Raw genomic sequence first — 20,965 nt, forward strand, 5'->3', positions numbered from 1 at the left:
GAGTTACCAAACGCACAGCAGCACAAAAAGGATTGTTACAATTCTGACTAAAATGTTGGATTTTACAATATGTTTAACTGTCAGTTTGTCTAGTTATTTACATTTCGTGGCATAAATCCATCTCTCAGATCACAACCACTGCATAATAAAATCATATTTTGCATAGACAATAAATAATAATAATGGCTGATTAGTTTTAATGGTAGATTTTGTCAGTAGGCTCCAACTGCAGTAATGGTTTTGACGTTTTTACTTTCAGATCGCCGTCTATCTCCGTATAATTCATGTAACAGCCTATAATTAAGAAGCATACTGATAGAAGGAAATGGTAGGGGGAGGAGAAAATGGAAGCAGTGATGCAGTCACTGCCGAGGGCGTTGCAGAGGCGCCGCATGAGGACGCAGAGCGGAAACCAGACAACCAGAAGACTCGCGCGGACCACAAGCAGGGCAAGAAGCGGCGGGGCCTCGCACGTTCCTCACATTCGGTGGACCAAGCCGTAAAGGCGGAACTTCCGGGGTATAGAGCGACTCCAGGTACACAGCTGCTGCAAACTCAATGAAAATTAAGTATAGTTTAAACTGTTACCAACAATTTGTGCTTATTCGTCCAAAATTTAACATATCAAAAAAATTAAGGCATATTTAGTCGAGAGTGTCCTACTGGGAAGTTTGGTCACCTTGGTGTTAAGTCATTTTATGTGACGGCACCCACAAACACAGTCCCGAGCGGAGAATATCGCCGCCCCTGCCAGGAATCGAACCCGGGATCACATGATCGAAACTCAACAATGCTAATCACAAGACCACGAGCTGATCACTAACATATTAAAATTCCCAGAAAAAAAACAACTCTAGAAAAATGTTGTATTAACCTGCCTAGTACTACTGGTATCAATATGATCCCAAAAGCATTGTGGAAATTTATTTCGTTCATTTCTATTTTTACAACACGATAAAACTTCAATAATGCAGAGCGCGTGTTGTTAAGAAGAACGATGGAATGTTCCTTCGGACATGAATGCATGTCCCAAAGATTTCGTTCATTTCTATTTTTACAACACCATAAAACTACAATAATGCAGAGCGCGTGTTGTTAAGAAGAACGATTGAATGTTCCTTCGGACATGAATGCATGTCCCCAGGAACAGGCACTGGGGCGACAGCAGCCAATATGAAATACTTGAAATGTATTTGCAGTTGCGCATACGAACAAGTATCAGCTGATTAAGGAATTGACAAGGAAAATTGGTGCCAGTCCAGGACACGAATCCGGATTTCCCGCTTTACACGAGACGTCGCATTAACCACTACAGCTATCAGTGGGCGACTCGCAGCCAGACCCCAAACTTCCCTATGTCATCGTTCCTGCGTCACAACCGGTACTTGTACACACGTTATGTTATTCCCATACAGGGGAGGACATTTTAGAGCAAGCATATCCGAAGTCACTGCCGCAAATGCCATTCAGTGACTTTCAGTTAGAATATCCTCCCCAGTACGGCAGTTATATCACGTATGTTGGGACACACGGACGATGGCAAACAGAAATTTGGATCTAGCCGCGAGCTGTGAACAGATAGCCAAAGCGGTTAAAGCTCGCGTGAAGCGAGAAATCCAGGTGCGAGGCCTGGTACGGCACAATGCTGCAATTCCCTTATACAGCTGATGGTAGCTCGAATTCGTAACTGCAAATACATTTCATGTACATAAAAAGTTATTCATGTATTTTGCACCTAGTACCATTGGGGTCAATGTAACTCCAAGTTAAACTGCTCGTTTGTTTCTTGTATGTAACATTTATGAAAATAGAATAATGATTGTTATGTCGGACAGCTGCTACTTTTTGTAAACAGTTGTTAGGGTTTCTTGCATCAGCTGTTGTTGTGCTCTTCCTGATACCACCGGAGTCATTATGATCCCATAAGTACATTGGAAAATCATGTTGTTGTTATTGTTGTGATCTTCAGCCCTGAGTCTGGTTTGACGCAGATCTCCATTCTACTCTATCCTGTGCAAGATTCTTCATCTCCCAGTACCTACTGCAACCTACATCATTCTGCATCTGTTTAGTGTACTCATCTCTTAGTTTCCCTCTACGATTTTTACCCTCCACGCTGCCCTCCACTACTAAGTTGCTGATCCCTTGAGGCCTCAGAACATGTCCTACCAACCGATCCCTTCTTCTAGTGAAGTTGTGCCACGAACTCCTCTTCTCCCCAATTCTATTCATTACCTCCTCATTAGTTATGTGATCTACCCATCTAATCTTCAGCATTCTTCCGTGGCACCACATGTCGAAGGCTCTATTCTCTTCCTGTCCAAACTATTTATCGTCCATGTTTCATTTCCATACATGGCTACATTCCACACAAATACCTTCAGAAACTACTTCCTGGCACTTAAATCTATATTCGATGTTAACAAATTTCTCTTCTCCAGAAACGCTTTGCCATTGCCTCTCTACGTTTTATATCCTCTCTACTTCGACCATCATCAGTTATTTTGCTCCCCAAATAGCAAAACTCCTTTACTACTTTAAGTGTCTCATTTCCTAATCTAATTCCCTCAGTGTCATCCGACTTAATTCGACTACATTCCATTATTCTCGTTTTGCTTTTGTTGGTGTTCATCTTATACCCTCCTTTCAATACACTGTCCATTCCGTTCAACTGCTCTTCCAAGGCCTTTGCTGTCTCTGACAGAATTACAATGTCATCGGCAACCCTAAAATTTTTTATTTCTTCTCCATGGATTTTAATACCTACTCCGAATTTTTCTTTTGTTTCCTTTACTGCTTGTTCAATATACAGATTTAATAACATCGGGGAGAGGCTACAACCCTGTTTCACACCCTCCCCAACCACTGCTTCCCTTCCATGTCCCTCGACTCTTATAAGTGCAATCTGGTTGCTGTACAAATTGTAAATAGCCCTTCACTCCTTGTATTTTACCCCTGTCACCTTCAGAATTTGAAAAAAAGTATGCCGGCCGGTGTGGCCGAGCGGCTCTAGGCGCTTCAGTCTGGATCCATGCGACCGCTACGGTCGCAGGTTCGAATCCTGCCTCGGGCATGTGATGTCTTTAGGTTAGTTACGTTTAAGTAGTTCTAAGTCCTAGGGGACTGATGACCTCAGATATTAAGTCCCATAGTCGTCAGAGCCATTTGAACCAAAAGAAAGTATTCCAGTCGACATTGTCAAAAGCTTTCTTTAAGTCTGAAGATGCAAGAAATGTAGGTTTTCCTTTCCTTAATCTATCTTCTAAGATACGTCGCAGGGTCAGTATTGCCTCACGTGTTCCAATATGTCATATCTCCCCCCTTTTCAAAGCTGTTTTTCTTTTTCTTAATTATATGACTTTCTCTCTCTGAGTGAGTTGTACCCAACGATGTTTTTACCAGTTTTCTATTTACAACACTTCATATTTATTCATGGTTTTTATCAGTGACTACCACTGGCATCAATATGACCGCAATCTAATTTACTTTCTTGTTTTTTCATCGTAATAATTATGAAAATAGAATAATTACTGTTATGTTCAACAACTGTAATTTGTTCTTATGTTTGTTCAATAACATAGTGCCAATATATTCGGTGTAAGTTACTTGGGGTCTGTATGTAGGAAGGTTAAATAACTCTCCACTAATTTCTATTTTAGGCTGAAAACCTTCACGACCTATGTACCTTTTACCACTCAACATTTTGTTGTTTATGTCCATTTAGAATACACGCCTGCTTACAGTGAAATTTGCTACTGAACATGGAGCAAAGAGCCATCGTAAGTTCTACATCTACATCTACATCGACATGGCTACTCTGCAGTTCACGATTAAGTGCCTGGCGAGGGTTCATCCAGCCATTTTCATACTACTTGTCTACCATTCCGCTCTCAAATGGCGCGTGGGAAAAAGGAAAACCTAAATCTTTTCGTTCGAGCTCTGATTCTCTTATATTATTATCATGATCATTTCTCCCTACGTAGGTGGGTGGCAAAAAAATATTTTCGCATTCGGAAGAGAAAGCTGGTGATTGAAATTTCGTAAATACATTTCGCCATAAAGAAAACCGCCTTTGTTTCAGTGACTGCCACCCCAACCCACGTATCATATCAGTGACACTCTCACCCCTATTCAGCGATAACACAAAACGAACTGCTCTTCTTTCCACTTTTTTGATGTCCTCCGTCAATCTTACTTGGTAAGGATCCCATACCGCGCAGCAATATTCCAGCAGAGGACTGACAAGTGTAATGTAGGCTGTCTCTTTAGTGGGTTTGTTGCATCTTGTAAGTGTTCTGCCAACGAAGCGCAGTCTCTGTTCCGCCTTCCTCACAATATTATCTCTGTGGTCTTTCCAGTTGAAGTTGCTCGTAATTGTAATTCCTAGGTATTTAGTTGAATTGACCGCCCTTAGATTTGTGCGATTTGTCGTATACCCAAAATTTATCGGATTTCTTGTAGTACCCATGTGGATGACCTCCCACTTTTCTTCGTTTAGTGCCAATTGTCACTTTTCGCACCATAGATAATTTTTTAATTGGAATTGATCGTCTGATGATTTTACTAGACGGTAAATTACAGCGTCATCTGCAAACAATCTAAGGGGACTACTCAGATTATCAGCTAGATCATTTATGTAAATCAGGAACAGCAGAGCAGGTTCTTCATTCAGTCTACAGGGTCGTTCGATGAAGCTCTTCACCCTAGCATATCATGTCCAACCCCTTCCTCTCTGCATCATTGCTCCACTCTGTATCAATTTTTACCTGCTCACTGTAGTCAAATCTCGGTCTCCATCCTCTGTTCCTCCCTCCATAAGTAAACTGAACATTCCTTGACGCCATAGGCTGTGTCCTATCAACCGATTTTTTCTTTAGATCAAGTTGCACCATGTATTTCTTTTATCTCCCGAATTAGATTCAGCACCTCTTTATTAGTTATCTTCTCACTCAATCTTCAGTATTCTCTGCATCACGACATTTCAAAAGTTGTTATTCTCTTATTTTACTGAACGGTTTATCATCCACGATTCACTTCCGTACAAGGCTACACACCACACAAGTAACTGCAGAAAGCATTTTCTAATACTTAAATTTACCTTTGATGTTAAAAAAATCTTTCTAGTTGGCATACTCTACCCTTGCTATTGACAGTCTGTATTTTACATGAACCCCTTGCTTATTATACACATGTAAATGTCAAATATGACGTAAGAGAAAAAAGGACGACGACTTCGTAGGTGGTGGACATGTTCCCTTTCTGTAGTACACTGGGTTTTCAAATTAATTTTAGGGTTAAGTTACTTGTTTTGAAACGGAATTAATATTCTGAGTTACCTTCGCCTGTATCGGGAATGACATTCTTGTCCACCATGATGTGACTGAATTCCAAAACTGCATCTACTCTTGAAGGATATAGATCAAAGATTTCTTGATGTCCATTTTGTTGCTCCTTATAGGCTGTACAAATATGCAGGTATTCTTTCAAGGGAGTTCCTGAGAACCCATTTCAGGTGTCTCGGAACGACTCTACCACAAGGGTCGTCGAACAACCAGGTTCTTTTATGGAAGGTAGACCACCAAGAATTATACTTAATAAAAGAATCCACTTTCATTTGAATAACAGAAAACTTGTCATCGTTTCTTAAGGAATGTTTTTTGAGTTCAACAACGGCACCCAACGGTTTCCTATCTGCAGTAACCGAAAAACTGACGCCATACCCAGACTCTTCCTTTTTGTGGTAAACAATACATTCATCCACTCACAACCATAATCGTCAAAAAACGGAAATTTATAAATTACAGAGTAGTTGCCTTTCTGCAGTGAGCCATTCAAACAGGAAGCCTGTTTCTGACAGCGTCAATTCTTTAGCTGTCCAAAATGCAATAATCGTCTAATACTTTTGTTAGTGTTTGTCTTATAACCTACCGGCCGCTGTGGCCGAGTGATTCTAGGCGCTTCAGTTCGGAACCACGCTGCTGCTACGGTCGAAGGTTCGAATCCTGCCTCGGGCGTGGATGTGTGTGAAGGCCTTATGTTAGTTAGGTTTAAGTAGTTCTAAGTCTAGGGGATTGATGACCTCAGATGTTAAGTCGCATAGTTTTCTTTTCCTTTTTTTTTTTCTTTTTGAGGTAATGTGTAGTAAGGTAACTTTTCGAGTATCTTGCACCAGAATGCAAAAGTCCGATAGGAACCCTGGACTAGGAGGCAAAGGTTCCCCAGTGCAGAATGTAGTTCATAATCGACAGTCGATGCGACCTGCTGCTTTCTGTTATAAAGGGAAGCCTCCACCAATTTGATCTTCCAAGTAGAATTTTATGAGCCACATAATCATAAGCCCTGGAACGGTCACAGGATGTAAACACGGAATAGGTTTTGCTGCTTAGTTCTGCTAGGGCTAAATTTGTGAGAGGAAATATGGTTATCTCTCTAAGGGGTCCTTTATTGAGAACAAAGCTACGAAGAATGAGTCCATTTTCCATGGTAGACTACATTTCAGGAATTTCTGAAAAGGCTGTCATGAGTAAAATATTTCTGAAACTAGAGATAAAATACTTATCTCCATTTTTATAGTTGGACGTCATTGACGCCTGTTTAAGTCTGTCACGAAGTATCTCTTGCGGCAGTGACTACAGTGGCAACTCAGCAGGGGTCTTATCGCGGCAACACAGGATTTTAATACTCTGCCAGACACACCTTCAAACCCAGAAGAGATTTCGCTCTTCATATACCTCTGTTGCCTCTCAAAGGGCGCATATTTCAAATTAATGTCTGTACATGGCAGAAAAAGAGTGTGCCTATTTAATTCTAGATAATGTGTATTGGTTTCTCATTAGCAACCGCAATTTTTTGAGACTCTGGTCAATTAAATTAGCTGCTAGTGGTTTCAGTGCGCAAATATTTGTGTTGTACTTATCAACCGAGACTTTAGTTTCATTTTTGTCACTTCTTTTTTTTTCTTTTCCTTAGTAGTACTTCCAATCATTCCTGCGTCTTTCATGGCGAGCTTCATTTTTCTGTGTATTGTGGATGAGTTTTTTTCTTTTTGATACCAAACAGAAGCATTTTACAAAACTAGATACAATAGAGTTTTAATGGCCTTGCCACGCTGGAAGCACTGGTTCTCGCAAGATCACGGAAGTTAAGCAACGTCGGTTCCCATTAGCACTTGGATGGGTGACCGCCTGGGAACGTAGGCTGTCGTTGGCTGAAGGACACGCAAGTCACAGAAGTAGCGTCCAATTGAAAGATGTTCACCATGTCATTGAGCAATACATTATTATTATTATTATTGTTATTATTATTATTATTATTACTTGTATTGTAAATGTAAAAATTTTCCGTTCGTCATACAATGATTTTAATCACACATAGCCATCATTCTCAGCCATTTTATACCCACTGCCCTCCTTTAGATTTCACGATCAATTACAGTCTCCAGCTATAAGCATCCATGTATCTTGCATATTTTCTAATGTCACTCCTTATCTCCGGGAATCAATCAGTAAATTTCATTCGCACGCGTCTGTCCATTCACTTAACTGCACGTCACACCCTCCCTAACTTCATTGTCAGTGCATTCACAATTACGTCCTCTACTCCACTTGTTTCCCTTACCACTTCATTCTACGCTAAATACTCCTGAGTTTAAATGACTCCATGAGTCAAAACTAATACACATAATGATTCTAAACGTTACGTTTCAAACATACTGCATGGTTCACTTTAAAATCCTTGATTATTCTTCCAAAATAAATACCTGTATATTTTTACTCTGCTTCTTTCTTTTGTTGTCCATCCAGATATAATCTTTATACACCTTATCTGTCCTCTTCCTACTTCTAGTTATTTGTACCCTCATCAGGTTTAGAAGAAAACGGGACAAACAGTGATGGAGGAATATGTTTAATAAACAACACTGTTTTTCAGATTTCTTACCAGATTTCTCCCTGTACATTTATTTAGACACTATAGTAATTGGTTAGGTGTCTGTGATACCTTATTTTCTAACTTCTCGGTGTGTTTTATCGTCAGCTCTTGATAATTTGCTTTTACTTCCTTCACTGAAGAAATTTGGGTCTAATAATAACATGGCTTTAGCACTATGTCCTTCGATCCTTGTTGGAAATTTAACTATCGGAAACAATCCAAAGCTACACATCAACAACGTTAAGTGTCCTCTGTCACTGCTAATAGAGAGAATATCAGTATTAACGAAGCCACAAATAATGATTTTCCAGCTAAGTTGGCGTAATGTTTTATTAATACGCTCTGTAATCAAAATGTTTCCGCTGGTGGCCTCCTATCTATTGACGTACCTAGACCACTGTTGCGGTAGGGCTTTCGAATATCTGTTGAACACAACATTTACTAATCCCTGGGGTCTGGATCTCGACACCAATTTTCGTATATGCATACATTCCCTCTTTTAATTTACTCGTCCTAAAATAACGTTAGTATCCATTTGGAAATATCCATATTTATTGTTCTGCAGATAAACATGACACATCTGTTTACATTCCATTTGCGCTTTCATTTCCCAGCACTTGTAGCGGAAATGCTCCTTTTTCGTACAAGGGTTCTTACGTTTTTATGGAAGACTATACAAGCCTTCTCTCAGATCCACATAGGGGTAGAATGAACACTCTTTTAATGCTTCTGGCAATTAATAGCGCAAGTAACCTTTTACGTAAATCATTCGAATGAAGACCAGGTGGCGGCTTTTTTTTTCGATCGTTGTGAGAGGTCGTTTTCATACCTGTGTGAACATTCCTTTCTCTTAAGTGCTTTCCAAAGCTCTGCATCAATATAGCTTTTGTATCACTCAAAGAGTGATACGGTCTTCTCAGCTACGTTTTGCCATCATCGATTGTATAATTCATGTTATGATCACAAACGTCTGTATCTTCGAAGTCAGTTACATGATCGTCTTTATAAATTCGTTTCAGTTAATCACAGCTTGCATCATCGAGTCTTGCACTTACCTTGAAAATACGAAATACCTGCTAATTTTCAAGCGAGTTCTCTACTACATGGTCCAGACGCAATAATGTGACCACCAGCACCCTATAATGCCATCGGCGTATTAATGCAAAAACGGAGCGATTTACATGACGTCCAAAAAGGGCATGATCATTGGCTTTCGGGCCAAGGGTGGGAGCATTTCCGAAACACCTTGCATGGCTAAATGACCCTATCCAAAACCGGCTTGAAGCAACTGTGCTACACCATGGGCAATAGATGACAGGGGTGAATGACGGATGCAGAGACGAGTACGGCCGAATAGACACGAACTGCTGAGCAACTGACGGCCCAGATGAACCAAAGAGCTACCAACAGTGTCTCCTCAACGATCGTTCATTGCTGTGTTCGGGCCTCGCAGCAGGCGCTTGGTTCATGCCCCCGTGCCGACTGCTGTTCATCGGTGGCGAATGCAGGGATCTCAGCTCCAAAATACAACTGGTCGTCCTCCTTGACCTTTTAAAGTGACTCACGTTTTATGCTTCACTGGACGCAAGACCATTGGTGTGTACAGCCCTGTAAGAATCGTCCAAGTTGGAGGAGGGGCTTCATGGATTGTGGAACGTTATCGTCGCGTTCCCTGAGTGATCTCGTCATTGTGGATGGCACAATGGATGACCGCAAGTATGCATCTATGCTTGGGGACCCATGTCGATACCTGCACGTAGTTTGTTTTTTCCTCAGCACGATGGCATCTACCAGAAGGACAACGCAGAGTGTCACACAACTCGCAGTGTACGTGAGTGTTCGAAGACACCAGGCTGAGTTCAGTGAACTTCCCTGGCTACCAAACTTCCTGAATTTACACCCAGTCGATAATATATAGGACGGCCTCGAACGCGCTGTTTGCCCCGTGGATCCTCAACCGAAAAACCTGGTGCAGTTAGCCAAGGTATTGGAGGGGTTATGCCACACCTCTGTCAATACCCTCCAGAACATTACTGACTCTCTTCCTCCACGTCCGTGCTGTAAGAGGTGGCTATTCATTCTTTTCACAGGTAGTCACATTAGCGCGACTGGAACGCCTAGTTTTAGTTCTGACATTCTGATCTAGAGACTGCCCTCCAGTAATAATATCTCCCTCTAGCTCTTAAGTCTTTATTTTGTAGCCTTTGCTTGCACCTTATATCATCTGCTATTACACTGCTTCTGAACAACTTGTACCGTCAGAAAATGACCAGCAACGGCGTCTCCTGGAGGTGCTAGAGACGGGGGACCTGCCGACGTTCCAGGAGCTGCTGAAGTCTGGAACCGTGGATCCCATCTTCCGCTACAAGCCTCCTTTCTTCAATAAATTCGGGACCTGCCTCGAGATAGCCTGCCGCACCGACGGCCGAGCAGCTTTCGTCCAAGCACTGCTGAATAATGGAGTGCGGCCCAACAACATCATTCTGCCAGAGCCCATACACTATGCAGCCAAGTGAGTCGCTACGTACAGGAACAATGTAATTATATTTAATTCTGTAACTGTATAAGCACTTTATATATCATTTGTTTTAGTCATTTGCAGATGGTCACTGGTCATACCAAAATGTATTTACCGATATGATGTAACCCATGTAGTCTACATCGTTAGCATTGAGGCTGCGTTTGATGTGATAGAACACTTATCGTAAACCGAGAAAACGACAGAACAATAGTGTCTACAACACACCTTCGTTAGATACGTAAAAAATACTAACGTATTAGAATACCTGAAAGTTCTGTCAGGCCAGTTTAATAAGCAGGAGATTTCTAGTATTACTTTGATTGGTGTGGTTTTGGAATCCTACATTGGTATAGTTGTGAAATCCTTCGTAATACAGTTTCACATTCTTCTATATTTTATCACTCTACAGTTTTCTCGAAGCAACTTCCGTAAAACAAATTATTGGAATGTACTATTATCAGCAATGATAAGATCCTCTGCAGTTTTAATTCTTTTATTTTCTAAAAGAAAAGCACAACTCGGTTTCTGACCTGTATCCCATCGTCAGATGCAGAAAAAATGTGAGTCCATAAAAGTCGAAAGTCGAATAACAGAAGTTAAATTATGTTACAGTTGTGCATCCCTGGCATATGTCATAAAACTGGAGTCCTTTTCAATTACTACGCCAGGTACAAACCCGCTCACAGTGTAAGACAAAGGTTCGGGCTTAAGGATGTGACAAGCACGTATTAACATGAAAGGAGGTTGTTGATCTTCAAGACACAGTGCTGCACACCCATCCCTCAGGCCTGTGCCAAGCACACACCAAAAGTTGAAATGCCGGCGGGAAAGACCGTGTAGCGATAATGTAAGTGATTAATTTTAACTGTCAGTTGGGGCCATCAGTGAACTCGCTTACGTTGCGACTTCACAACCTCTCCCATAAGCATTTCAACTTTTGGTGTGTGCTTGGCACGGGTGTGTGTGTGTGTATGCAGCACTGTATTTGAAAGACCGACAAGCTAACTTCATGCGGATCTTTTGTTTGGTACGTCCTTAATGCTCGGACTTTTGTCCTGCTCTGCGAGAGGCTTTCCGGCTGGCCTAGGAATAGAGATGGTCTCCTGTTTTATGCCATGTACTAGGGATGCATTATTTTAACCTAATTTAACCTCTGTTATGCGACTTTTATGGACTCACATTTTATATGCACCAGAAAATGGGACACAGTTCCCGAAACCGAGCTTTGCTTTGCCTTTAGAATGTAAAATTTTTTATGATTGTAGCGGATCTTATCATCGATGATGAATATCAACAGCTATGCATGCCCCTTCAGGAGAAATATATTATTAGTTTTTGCATGTCTACATATTTTACTTTCCAGTGCAATGCTTTATAATTGAAGCCAGTTCGGTGGCTTGTGTGGCAGTTGTATTAAGCACGACTGTCTCGTATAGGAGGTAATGATGAGAGCATAGAGTAGTATCGTGTTTCTGTGGTTCCTGACTAGGGAAACGAGTGGATGAAACCCGATGTCTTCGTGATCACCGCCTGCAATGTCATGTACCATTTCTCCTTGAAAATCTTCGAAATCACTTAGAATTTAACCCCGAACATCAATATACAGACTGACGATCATAAATGTGTATATAACTTCTACTCTTTTTTGCCAGCCAAATATCGAAAGGAAAATTGTATCATCTGGATCCAAACTGGCTACTCCGAGTCGACCACCACCACAAAATGTTCCTGATCTTGGTTACGAGAATATTAAATTCTACGCCATGCATAACACTATTCTACCACATATGTCCATCGACAACCATAAGGGGAATTAATATGCGGCCAGTGTGTGTGTATTTCTGATTCTGATATGAGTCGCCTTCTTATAAGTCACTGAGATAGTCGGTTCGAAAAGGTCACCGATAAGATAGTTCACTTCATCCACCTGTAGTGTTCGCAATGTTCTGATTTTAAATCACACACAGCCTTCGAAATCGACCTGTCCATCTGTTGTTGTGTCTGTTCAATTTGTTGACGTAATTCGGCACAAGAATCGTCCATCTTCGAGTTTATGTTATCCAACTTCGAGTATAGCTCTGAAAACATTTGTTTTAACATTTCCAACATTCCTACACTGTCAGAAGCACTTTCCCTAATAGGTGTACTCGCTACACCGCTGTCAATACTGAAATCTGCGTCTTTTTCCATTATTTTAGGAAGCAGGTACTTATCTTAGTGTCCGTCGGCGGTCGTTGGTGTCCGTGTTTTGCGAAATTTCTTCAATTCCAGGATGGTTTCGCTCGGTTGATTCACTCTTCTTCTTGTGATCCCAGAAGAGACGTATTTTATTTTGAAGAGTCACTGGGTGGTCGTCATATCCTCTGCTTCCTCCACCAAATTATAACATCCCAGCTTCCTCAACCAAATTATAACGTCCCAGGACTTTCTGCACCAAATTATAACATTTCAGCTCCTCAACACCAAATTAAAACGTTGCATTAGGAGGTGTCTGCTTCGTGCAAAAGGTCTTGAGTTCATATTGACGACAACAAGTAATTCTTCATTACAGACGTTTATTTACAAACAGAACTGACAGACTTCACAGACTCAACAACTGACTCTCAGAGCTAACCGCACTGCATATCCGAACTGGCAACTGACAACTCCTAGGTGTATTAATATCTTTCCAAACAATGAGAGTTTTTGACAATGTTTTGTTTACAATACGATAGCAATTCACGACTTAAAACTAAATTACACATTACAGAATTTTAGTACAGATTAAAGTAAGTAAAAGGATCAGTACATATAAATTCTTACAAGCATAATTTCCAAATAGATTTTATAACATTTTTCTACCAGCTTCTGGATAACCTTCACCAGATTTGTACCGATGTTTCCAGAAATATCTTGACATTTGATTCTGGATATTTCTTGAGTGATTTAGAACAACTATTTATATGTAAAATGATTTAAATCGTGTTTCAAAACGTAAATAAATCTTTTTAGCAATATTTCTTGATACAAATTGTCTTTCGAAATTAGGTTATGAAACAGTTTTCACAAGTTTTCGTATTTTTGCGATCATAATATAGAATTTCTCCATAGAAAGTTCCAGAAGTGTGCATTAAACGATTATTCACAGACTTTCTCTTTAGCTGGTGAGTTTTTAAAAGTATCTTGTCCATATTATACGAAATAATTTAGCTCAAAACTGATAATTTATACAATTAATCAGAACTACAGCAAACAGTGAGTCTTTCTTTTACAAAATGAAATATAATTACAAAATTGAATGAAAATAGGATACTAACACTAATATATATTTACATTAATTCTATTTTTGTTCTTTCTGTGCAAAATGTCCTAATATTGACACAGTACAATATTTAAACATCACCAAAGTTTCCCTTTACATTTTGCATATCTGTATCGACATCCCCTAAAAGTCTACAGTATCGAATACTTCAATATGTCCCAATATGTCCTGTAATGTTACACCATGCATAACGCTATTCTACCACATATGTCCATCGACAACCATAAGGGGAATTAATATGCGGCCAGTGTGTGTGTATTTCTGATTCTGATATGAGTCGCCTTCTTATAAGTCACTGAGATAGTCGGTTCGGAAAGGTCACCGATAAGGTAGTTCACTTCATCCACCTGTAGTAATCCCAATGAGTCAATGTTCATTCGAAGATTGGTTTCAAGTTTTCATGTCAAGCATCAACGATTTCTAGATTTGTTCAGTGTTTGCCGTGGCTGTGATATTCCGTTCGATTGGGTTTTTTTTTATGTTGTGGTGCGGTAATGCGGTGGTTACTAGAAAGACTCGCGAATCTTGCTTTGCTAGTTCCGTCTCAACGAAAGTCACCCACGAAAGTCACGATTCCCTGTTAGAGTTGTTGTTAGAAGTTGCTGTTATAAGTAGTTATTCCTTGTCGCGACATTGAAGTAGATAGTCCCTGTGAGTCAGTATGGGCAGAGGTCATTGCTGGCAACCGGAATAAAATAATGATTGAATCCTCTTATCGACCTCCCAATTCAGATGATACAGTTGCTGAAAGGTTCAAAGAAACCTTGAGTTTGATTTCAAACACGTACCCGACTCATACGATAATAGTTGGTGGTGACTTTAATTTACCCTCGATATGTTGACGAAAATGCATCTTTAATTCAGGAGGTACGCATAAAACATCATCCGAAATTGTGCTGAACGCATTCTCTGGGAATTATTTCCAGCTGTTAGTTCATGAGCCCATGCGAATAGTAAGAGGTTGTGAAAACGCACTTGACCTCTTAGCAATAAAGAATCCTAAGTTAACAACGAGCATCGAAACGGCTACAGGGATTAGTGAACACAGGGTTCTCGTAGCGAGATTGAATATTGTAACCCCCAAATCCTCCAAAAATAAACGAAAAATATACCTATTCAAAAAAGAAGATAAAAATTCACTTGATTCCTTCCTCAGAGACAATCTCCACTGCTTCCGAATTAATAATATGTATGTAGACTAGATGTGGCTTGAATTCAAGGAAATAGCATCCGCAGCAATTGAGAGATTCATACCAAATAAATTAACAAACGACGGAGCTGATCCTCCTTGGTATACAAAACGGGTCAGAACACTGTTGTAGAAACAAAGAAACAAACACGCCGAATATAACAAACGCAAAATCCCCAAGATTGGCGATCTTTTACAGAAGCTCGAAATTTAGCGCGGACTTCAATGCGAGATGCTTATAACAGTTTGCGCAACGAAACTTTATCTCGAAACATGGCAGAAAATCAAAAGAGCTTCTGGACGTATGTGGGGTATGTTAGCGGTAAGAAACAATCAATGCCTTCCCTGCGCGATAGCAATGGAAGTACTATTGAAGACAGTGCTGCCAAAGCAGAGTTAGTGAACACAGCCTTCCGAAATGCCTTCACAAGAGAAGACGAAGTAAATGTTCCATAATTCCAATCAAGAACAGCTGCAAACACGACTAACGTAGAAGTAAATATCCTCGGAGTAATGAAGTAAATTAAATCACTTTATAAAAGCAAGTCTTCTGGTCCAGACTGTGTACCAGTTAGGTTCCTTTCAGGGTATGCTAATGCATTAGCTCTGTACTTAACAATCATATACAACCTTCACTCAACGAAAGATACAATCACCAACTTTCTCCTCCGAATGCGAAAATATTTTGTTGACACCGACCTGCACAGGGAGAAACGATCACCACGATCAAACAAGGGAAATCAGAGCTCATACGGAAAGACGTAAGTGTTCGTTCTTTCCGCGATCTATACGATATTGGAATAATAGAGAATTGTGAAGGTAGTTCGATGAACCCTCTGCCAGGCACTTAAATGTGATTTACAGAGTATCCATGTAGATGTAGATGTAGAGTCTCCGTATGGTAGACAGTTTCAATCTTTTGTTGTTGTTGCGGGGGTCTTGACTGTCGCCGCATGCCGCATCTCCGTCGCCAAACGCCTCGATCTCACCCTTCTTCATCATTCTCTTCTCGCCATAGCTTCTCGCATACCCCTTAGCTACCCCTTCAGTGCTCTTCCGCCTTTTCTTCTTCTAGGAAATCCACATGAAAGTACTCTCTTGGGCACTCTATCTTCATCTATTTCTTTGACTGCTCCCAACCAGTCTAGGTGTCTTCCTTCTAATCCTTCCGTGATGTTACAAGTTGTCTGCGTCCTTGATCTTATTACTTCACTTCTTGCGTGAAGTCGGGAAGTTCTATATGCTCTTCTTAAGTGGTCCAGTTCTAAAGTTCTAAGTATCTTTTTTTATTTCTTTGTGTGTGTTCGAAGCACTCCCATAGCTTACTATTGGTACCACAACGGATTTAGATAAACGTATTTTAATTTTTAAACTCATTTTTGAGGACTAAAGTACAGGATGTAGTTCCTGGATGGCAGCCCTTCTCTGTCTGATCCATTGTTGGATATCTATGTCACATGTTCCATCACGTATGGGATAGTAAGCAGGTATTTAAACTCTTTACACACTTTAATATGATATCCTCCAAACTCCAGTTTACTTCCCTCCTTAGCGCAACATAGATATTCGGTCTTCTCAAAATTAATTTTCAATCACTCTTTATACACTCCCGATAACGTCCTAAGCATACATTTATCCCCTTAGTCGTTTACCGCAACGACCTTATCATCAGCACAGAAAAGTGTATATATACCCTGGTACGCTACTTCGACCCTATGACCATGCAATACTTTCGCAATAGATGCAGTGTCTTCTGCACATACATCTTAAAGAGTGTGAGAGGCAGAAAGACTCCTTGTTTCAGTCCTTTATTCTGTAGGCCTCTCCAGAAATTTCTTTCCTCGCTTTAATGACACATCCTACCGAGTTGTAGAGTTTTATGATACTTCTTACTTAGTTTTTTGTCAATTTCTCTGACCACAGAACCTCGAACAATATCTTTAATGACATTGTGTCGTATGCTTTTCTTAAAAAAATCTATAAAGACTAAATGAAGGGTTAGATTCCTTTCCAATCTCTTCTTCAGTTTCTTTCCTAGGTAAAGATGTTATCGACACATGACCTGCCTCTTTGTTCTTCCATTTCTTTTATAAACTTCTCCATTCCTGATTTTAATATCTTCTCTGGCAGCCTTCCAATTGAACTTGTGATACTTATGCCATGATAATTACTATACGTTTTCTTGCTTCTTTTTTATGTTTGGGGCTTTAAAGAGTCGTTAATATCCACTCTGCTTGGATTTCCTTCCTATAACATTTACATGTATCAAATAACTTGTTTAGATATTTATACAGAATGCTTGGACTATAACTAAGTAATTCTGATGGAACATTTCTAAGGTCTGATGATTTCGCAATTTTTATTCGTACATCCGTCTTCTGTATCTCTTTGGTGTTTATTTCCTCTGCCACTCCACCATCCTAGTTCCCCGTATTTCCCAGTTTATTTCCTCGTACTGTGTCCTTTCTTCTGTTAGAGGTCTTAATAATGCTTCTCCAACTCTACAACAGACTGATAACCGGCAGGTTTGCTCTTTCTTTTACTTCTCTCCCCAGCCCTGTAACCATTTTCCATGCTCCCGCCACTTTTGTGCTCCACATGCATCGGTCGCCTTCCTCGCATTTATCCTCTGAGATTTCATTTTCCCTTTTGCTGATGTTTTTTTTTTTCTCTACTCATTCTAACATACAAGATTCTATAGTGTTTGTCCCTTGATTTGAACCAATTATTATAGAACATCTTTTTTAGGTTTACTTTTCCTTCAATGCTTTGAGTCCATCGTTGTGGGAGCTGATCTCTTTTTGTTATTACGGCCCTAATGCTTCAAATGCTGCTTCTTGAATGTATTATTTTAATTCCTTTGTGCTTACGGTGCGCCGTACCGTATTCTCAGTGTCTCACTTTGTCTAACAATCGTACTGTATAAAGAAAATGTACACTCTTGTTTGAAGCTACCTAAACTGTGTTCATAGTATCCATTGTCCATGTGGGCATACTTGCCTCTTTAATTTGGCTCTATCATCTTCGAACCTAACATGAAATGCAATATATACAGTCGCTGTTGCGAGTATGGACAACCATCAGCTAAATAATGAATTAACGGCAATAAAAATTTGTGCCTGACTACACACGAACCCCTATTTCCCGCTCATCGCGAGCGGTCGCCTTAGCATTGGGCTATCCATGCACGACTCATGGCCTGACCTAAACTTTCATTTGTCATCGTTCCTGTGTCACAGTTTGTAATCGTCCACACATTATGTAATTCTCATACGTGGGAGGACATTGTAACTGAAAGTCGCTGCCCGGTATCATCGGACGTATCGTTATATGCATACACGTGCATACTTGTCCATCGTTCTTCTTAACAACACAGGCACTGCAATTTCGCAGTATTCTAGGGTTTGTCGCACTAGCGTCTTGTAAGCGCTTCCTGATACAATAGCTTGATTTTCCCAGTACCCTTCCAACAAATTTGTCCTGCAGTCTACTTCCTCATTCGTGGTTCAAAGTAGTCGTCCCATTTGTCAACTAAAGACATAAAGTTTGCGAACGAGATCGCGATCATGTGATGGCACTTTATTTGCAAAGGCTTGTCTTAGTCTTACAAGTTGTACAATTCTTAATTACCAGTTTTGACCATTACCCTCTTCAGATATATTATATATAGAAAAACAGTGTGACAAACTAAATTCAGTTATCTAAAGCTAAATCTACAACAGGCCTAGTAATGCATAAGAATAACGAAAAATATTAACATGATTAACAGTCAAGCACATTAGGCATTAATATCATAAGATATTCTGATATAAGTATCAATCTCAATATCCATTTACCTAGATACGTAATGCGTGCTGCTGATGGCCCGGCCGCGTTCCGTATTTATACACTCCTGGAAATTGAAATAAGAACACCGTGAATTCATTGTCCCAGGAAGGCGAAACTTTACTGACACATTCCTGGGGTCAGATACATCACATGATCACACAGACAGAACAACAGGCACATAGACACAGGCAACAGAGCATGCACAATGTCGGCACTAGTACAGTGTATATCCACCTTTCGCAGCAATGCAGGCTGCTATTCTCCCATGGAGACGATCGTAGAGATGCTGGATGTAGTCCTGTGGAACGGCTTGCCATGCCATTTCCACCTGGCGCCTCAGTTGGACCAGCGTTCGTGCTGGACGTGCAGACCGCGTGAGACGACGCTTCATCCAGTCCCAAACATGCTCAATGGGGGACAGATCCGGAGATCTTGCTGGCCAGGGTAGTTGACTTACACCTTCTAGAGCACGTTGGGTGGCACGGGATACATGCGGACGTACATTGTCCCGTTGGAACAGCAAGTTCCCTTGCCGGTCTAGAAATGGTAGAACGATGGGTTCGATGACGGTTTGGATGTACCGTGCACTATTCAGTGTCCCCTCGACGATCACCAGAGGTGTACGGCCAGTGTAGGAGATCGCTCCCCACACCATGATGCCGGGTGTTGGCCCTGTGTGCCTCGGTCGTATGCAGTCCTGATTGTGGCGCTCACCTGCACGGCGCCAAACACGCATACGACCATCATTGGCACCAAGGCAGAAGCGACTCTCATCGCTGAAGACGACACGTCTCCATTCGTCCCTCCATTCACGCCTGTCGCGACACCACTGGAGGCGGGCTGCACGATGTTGGGGCGTGAGTGGAAAACGGCCTAACGGTGTGCGGGACCGTAGCCCAGCTTCATGGAGACGGTTGCGAATGGTCTTCGCCGATACCCCAGGAGCAACAGTGTCCCTAATTTGCTGGGAAGTGGCGGTGCGGTCCCCTACGGCACTGCGTAGGATCCTACGGTCTTGGCGTGCATCCGTGCGTCGCTGCGGTCCGGTCCCAGGTCGACGGGCACGTGCACCTTCCGCCGACCACTGGCGACAACATCGATGTACTGTGGAGACCTCACTCCCCACGTGTTGAGCAATTCGGCGGTACGTCCACCCGGCCTCCCGCATGCCAACTATACGCCCTCGCTCAAAGTCCGTCAACTGCACATACGGTTCACGTCCACGCTGTCGCGGCATGCTACCAGTGTTAAAGACTGCGATGGAGCTCCGTATGCCACGGCAAACTGGCTGACACTGACGGCGGCGGTGCACAAATGCTGCGCAGCTAGCGCCATTCGACGGCCGACACCGCGGTTCCTGGTGTGTCCGCTGTGCCGTGCGTGTGATCATTGCTTGTACAACCCTCTCGCAGTGTCCGGAGCAAGTATGGTGGGTCTGACACACCGGTGTCAATGTGTTCTTTTTTCCATTTCCAGGAGTGTACAAATAACTGAGACCAGCAGAGGGCACTAGTGCTACGGTACCTGAGTAGCCATCGTCCTAAATATAATGGTTAAAATGCAGTATGCGCATTCTTTTATGAAAATTAATTGTCAAAGAGACCGTTTGACGATAAAACATGAACTGGCAAACAATATGTGGAAACAAAGTCTGCACCTAAAATTCACATAAAACATGTCAAGAGCAACAATAGCAAGTTCCTCGCCTGGCAAAGTAAATAACACGTAATTGTGTGAAAATCAGAACAAAAAGTTTAAAAGAAACGTCATGTCTATTAATCGAAATCTTTCAACACGACAAAGCTATAAACATAACCGTAAGTGTAGTATAATCAACAAAGCCACGACTTTTAATTAAAATATCGATACTTCGTGGCACTCCAAGTGGAATTTAAGCGGCGTTGCTTCATGGCTCCTCCGTAAGAAGTTTTTGTGTTCCTGTGGTGGAGCTTTCGGAAGGTGTCCCCGCCTCCTTGTCGATGGTGGCCGGCGCACACGACCGAAAGCCAAGCTGCTGTGGCGTGCGACACTGCTCAAACTAGTAGCTTTATGAATACTCGTACATCAGAATGCGCATTCAAGTTAAACTCATTTTTTTTATTCAGCGATTGTCCTGGTTGTCGTTTTCTGTATAGGCAAATTTACATTATCTCCAGTAGATTCAGTAACTGACTTTTTGGTGCCTCATGCAACACTT

General features: G+C 41.3%; 1 protein-coding gene across 1 annotated transcript in view; it reads left to right on the forward strand.

Annotated features, from left to right (window-relative positions):
- The first annotated feature begins 259 nt into the window (after positions 1-259).
- LOC126354611 (transient receptor potential cation channel protein painless-like) overlaps positions 260-20,965 on the forward strand; it is a 40,526-nt gene continuing 19,820 nt past the window's right edge. The window contains exons 1-2 of the mRNA XM_050004370.1: positions 260-536; positions 10,192-10,441. Of these exons, the coding sequence (XP_049860327.1) occupies positions 326-536; positions 10,192-10,441 (461 nt within the window). The 5' untranslated portion in view covers positions 260-325. The remainder of the gene's footprint in view (positions 537-10,191; positions 10,442-20,965) is intronic.

The sequence above is a fragment of the Schistocerca gregaria genome, chromosome 3 (assembly GCF_023897955.1).
Source record: "Schistocerca gregaria isolate iqSchGreg1 chromosome 3, iqSchGreg1.2, whole genome shotgun sequence".
Taxonomy (NCBI): domain Eukaryota; kingdom Metazoa; phylum Arthropoda; class Insecta; order Orthoptera; family Acrididae; genus Schistocerca; species Schistocerca gregaria.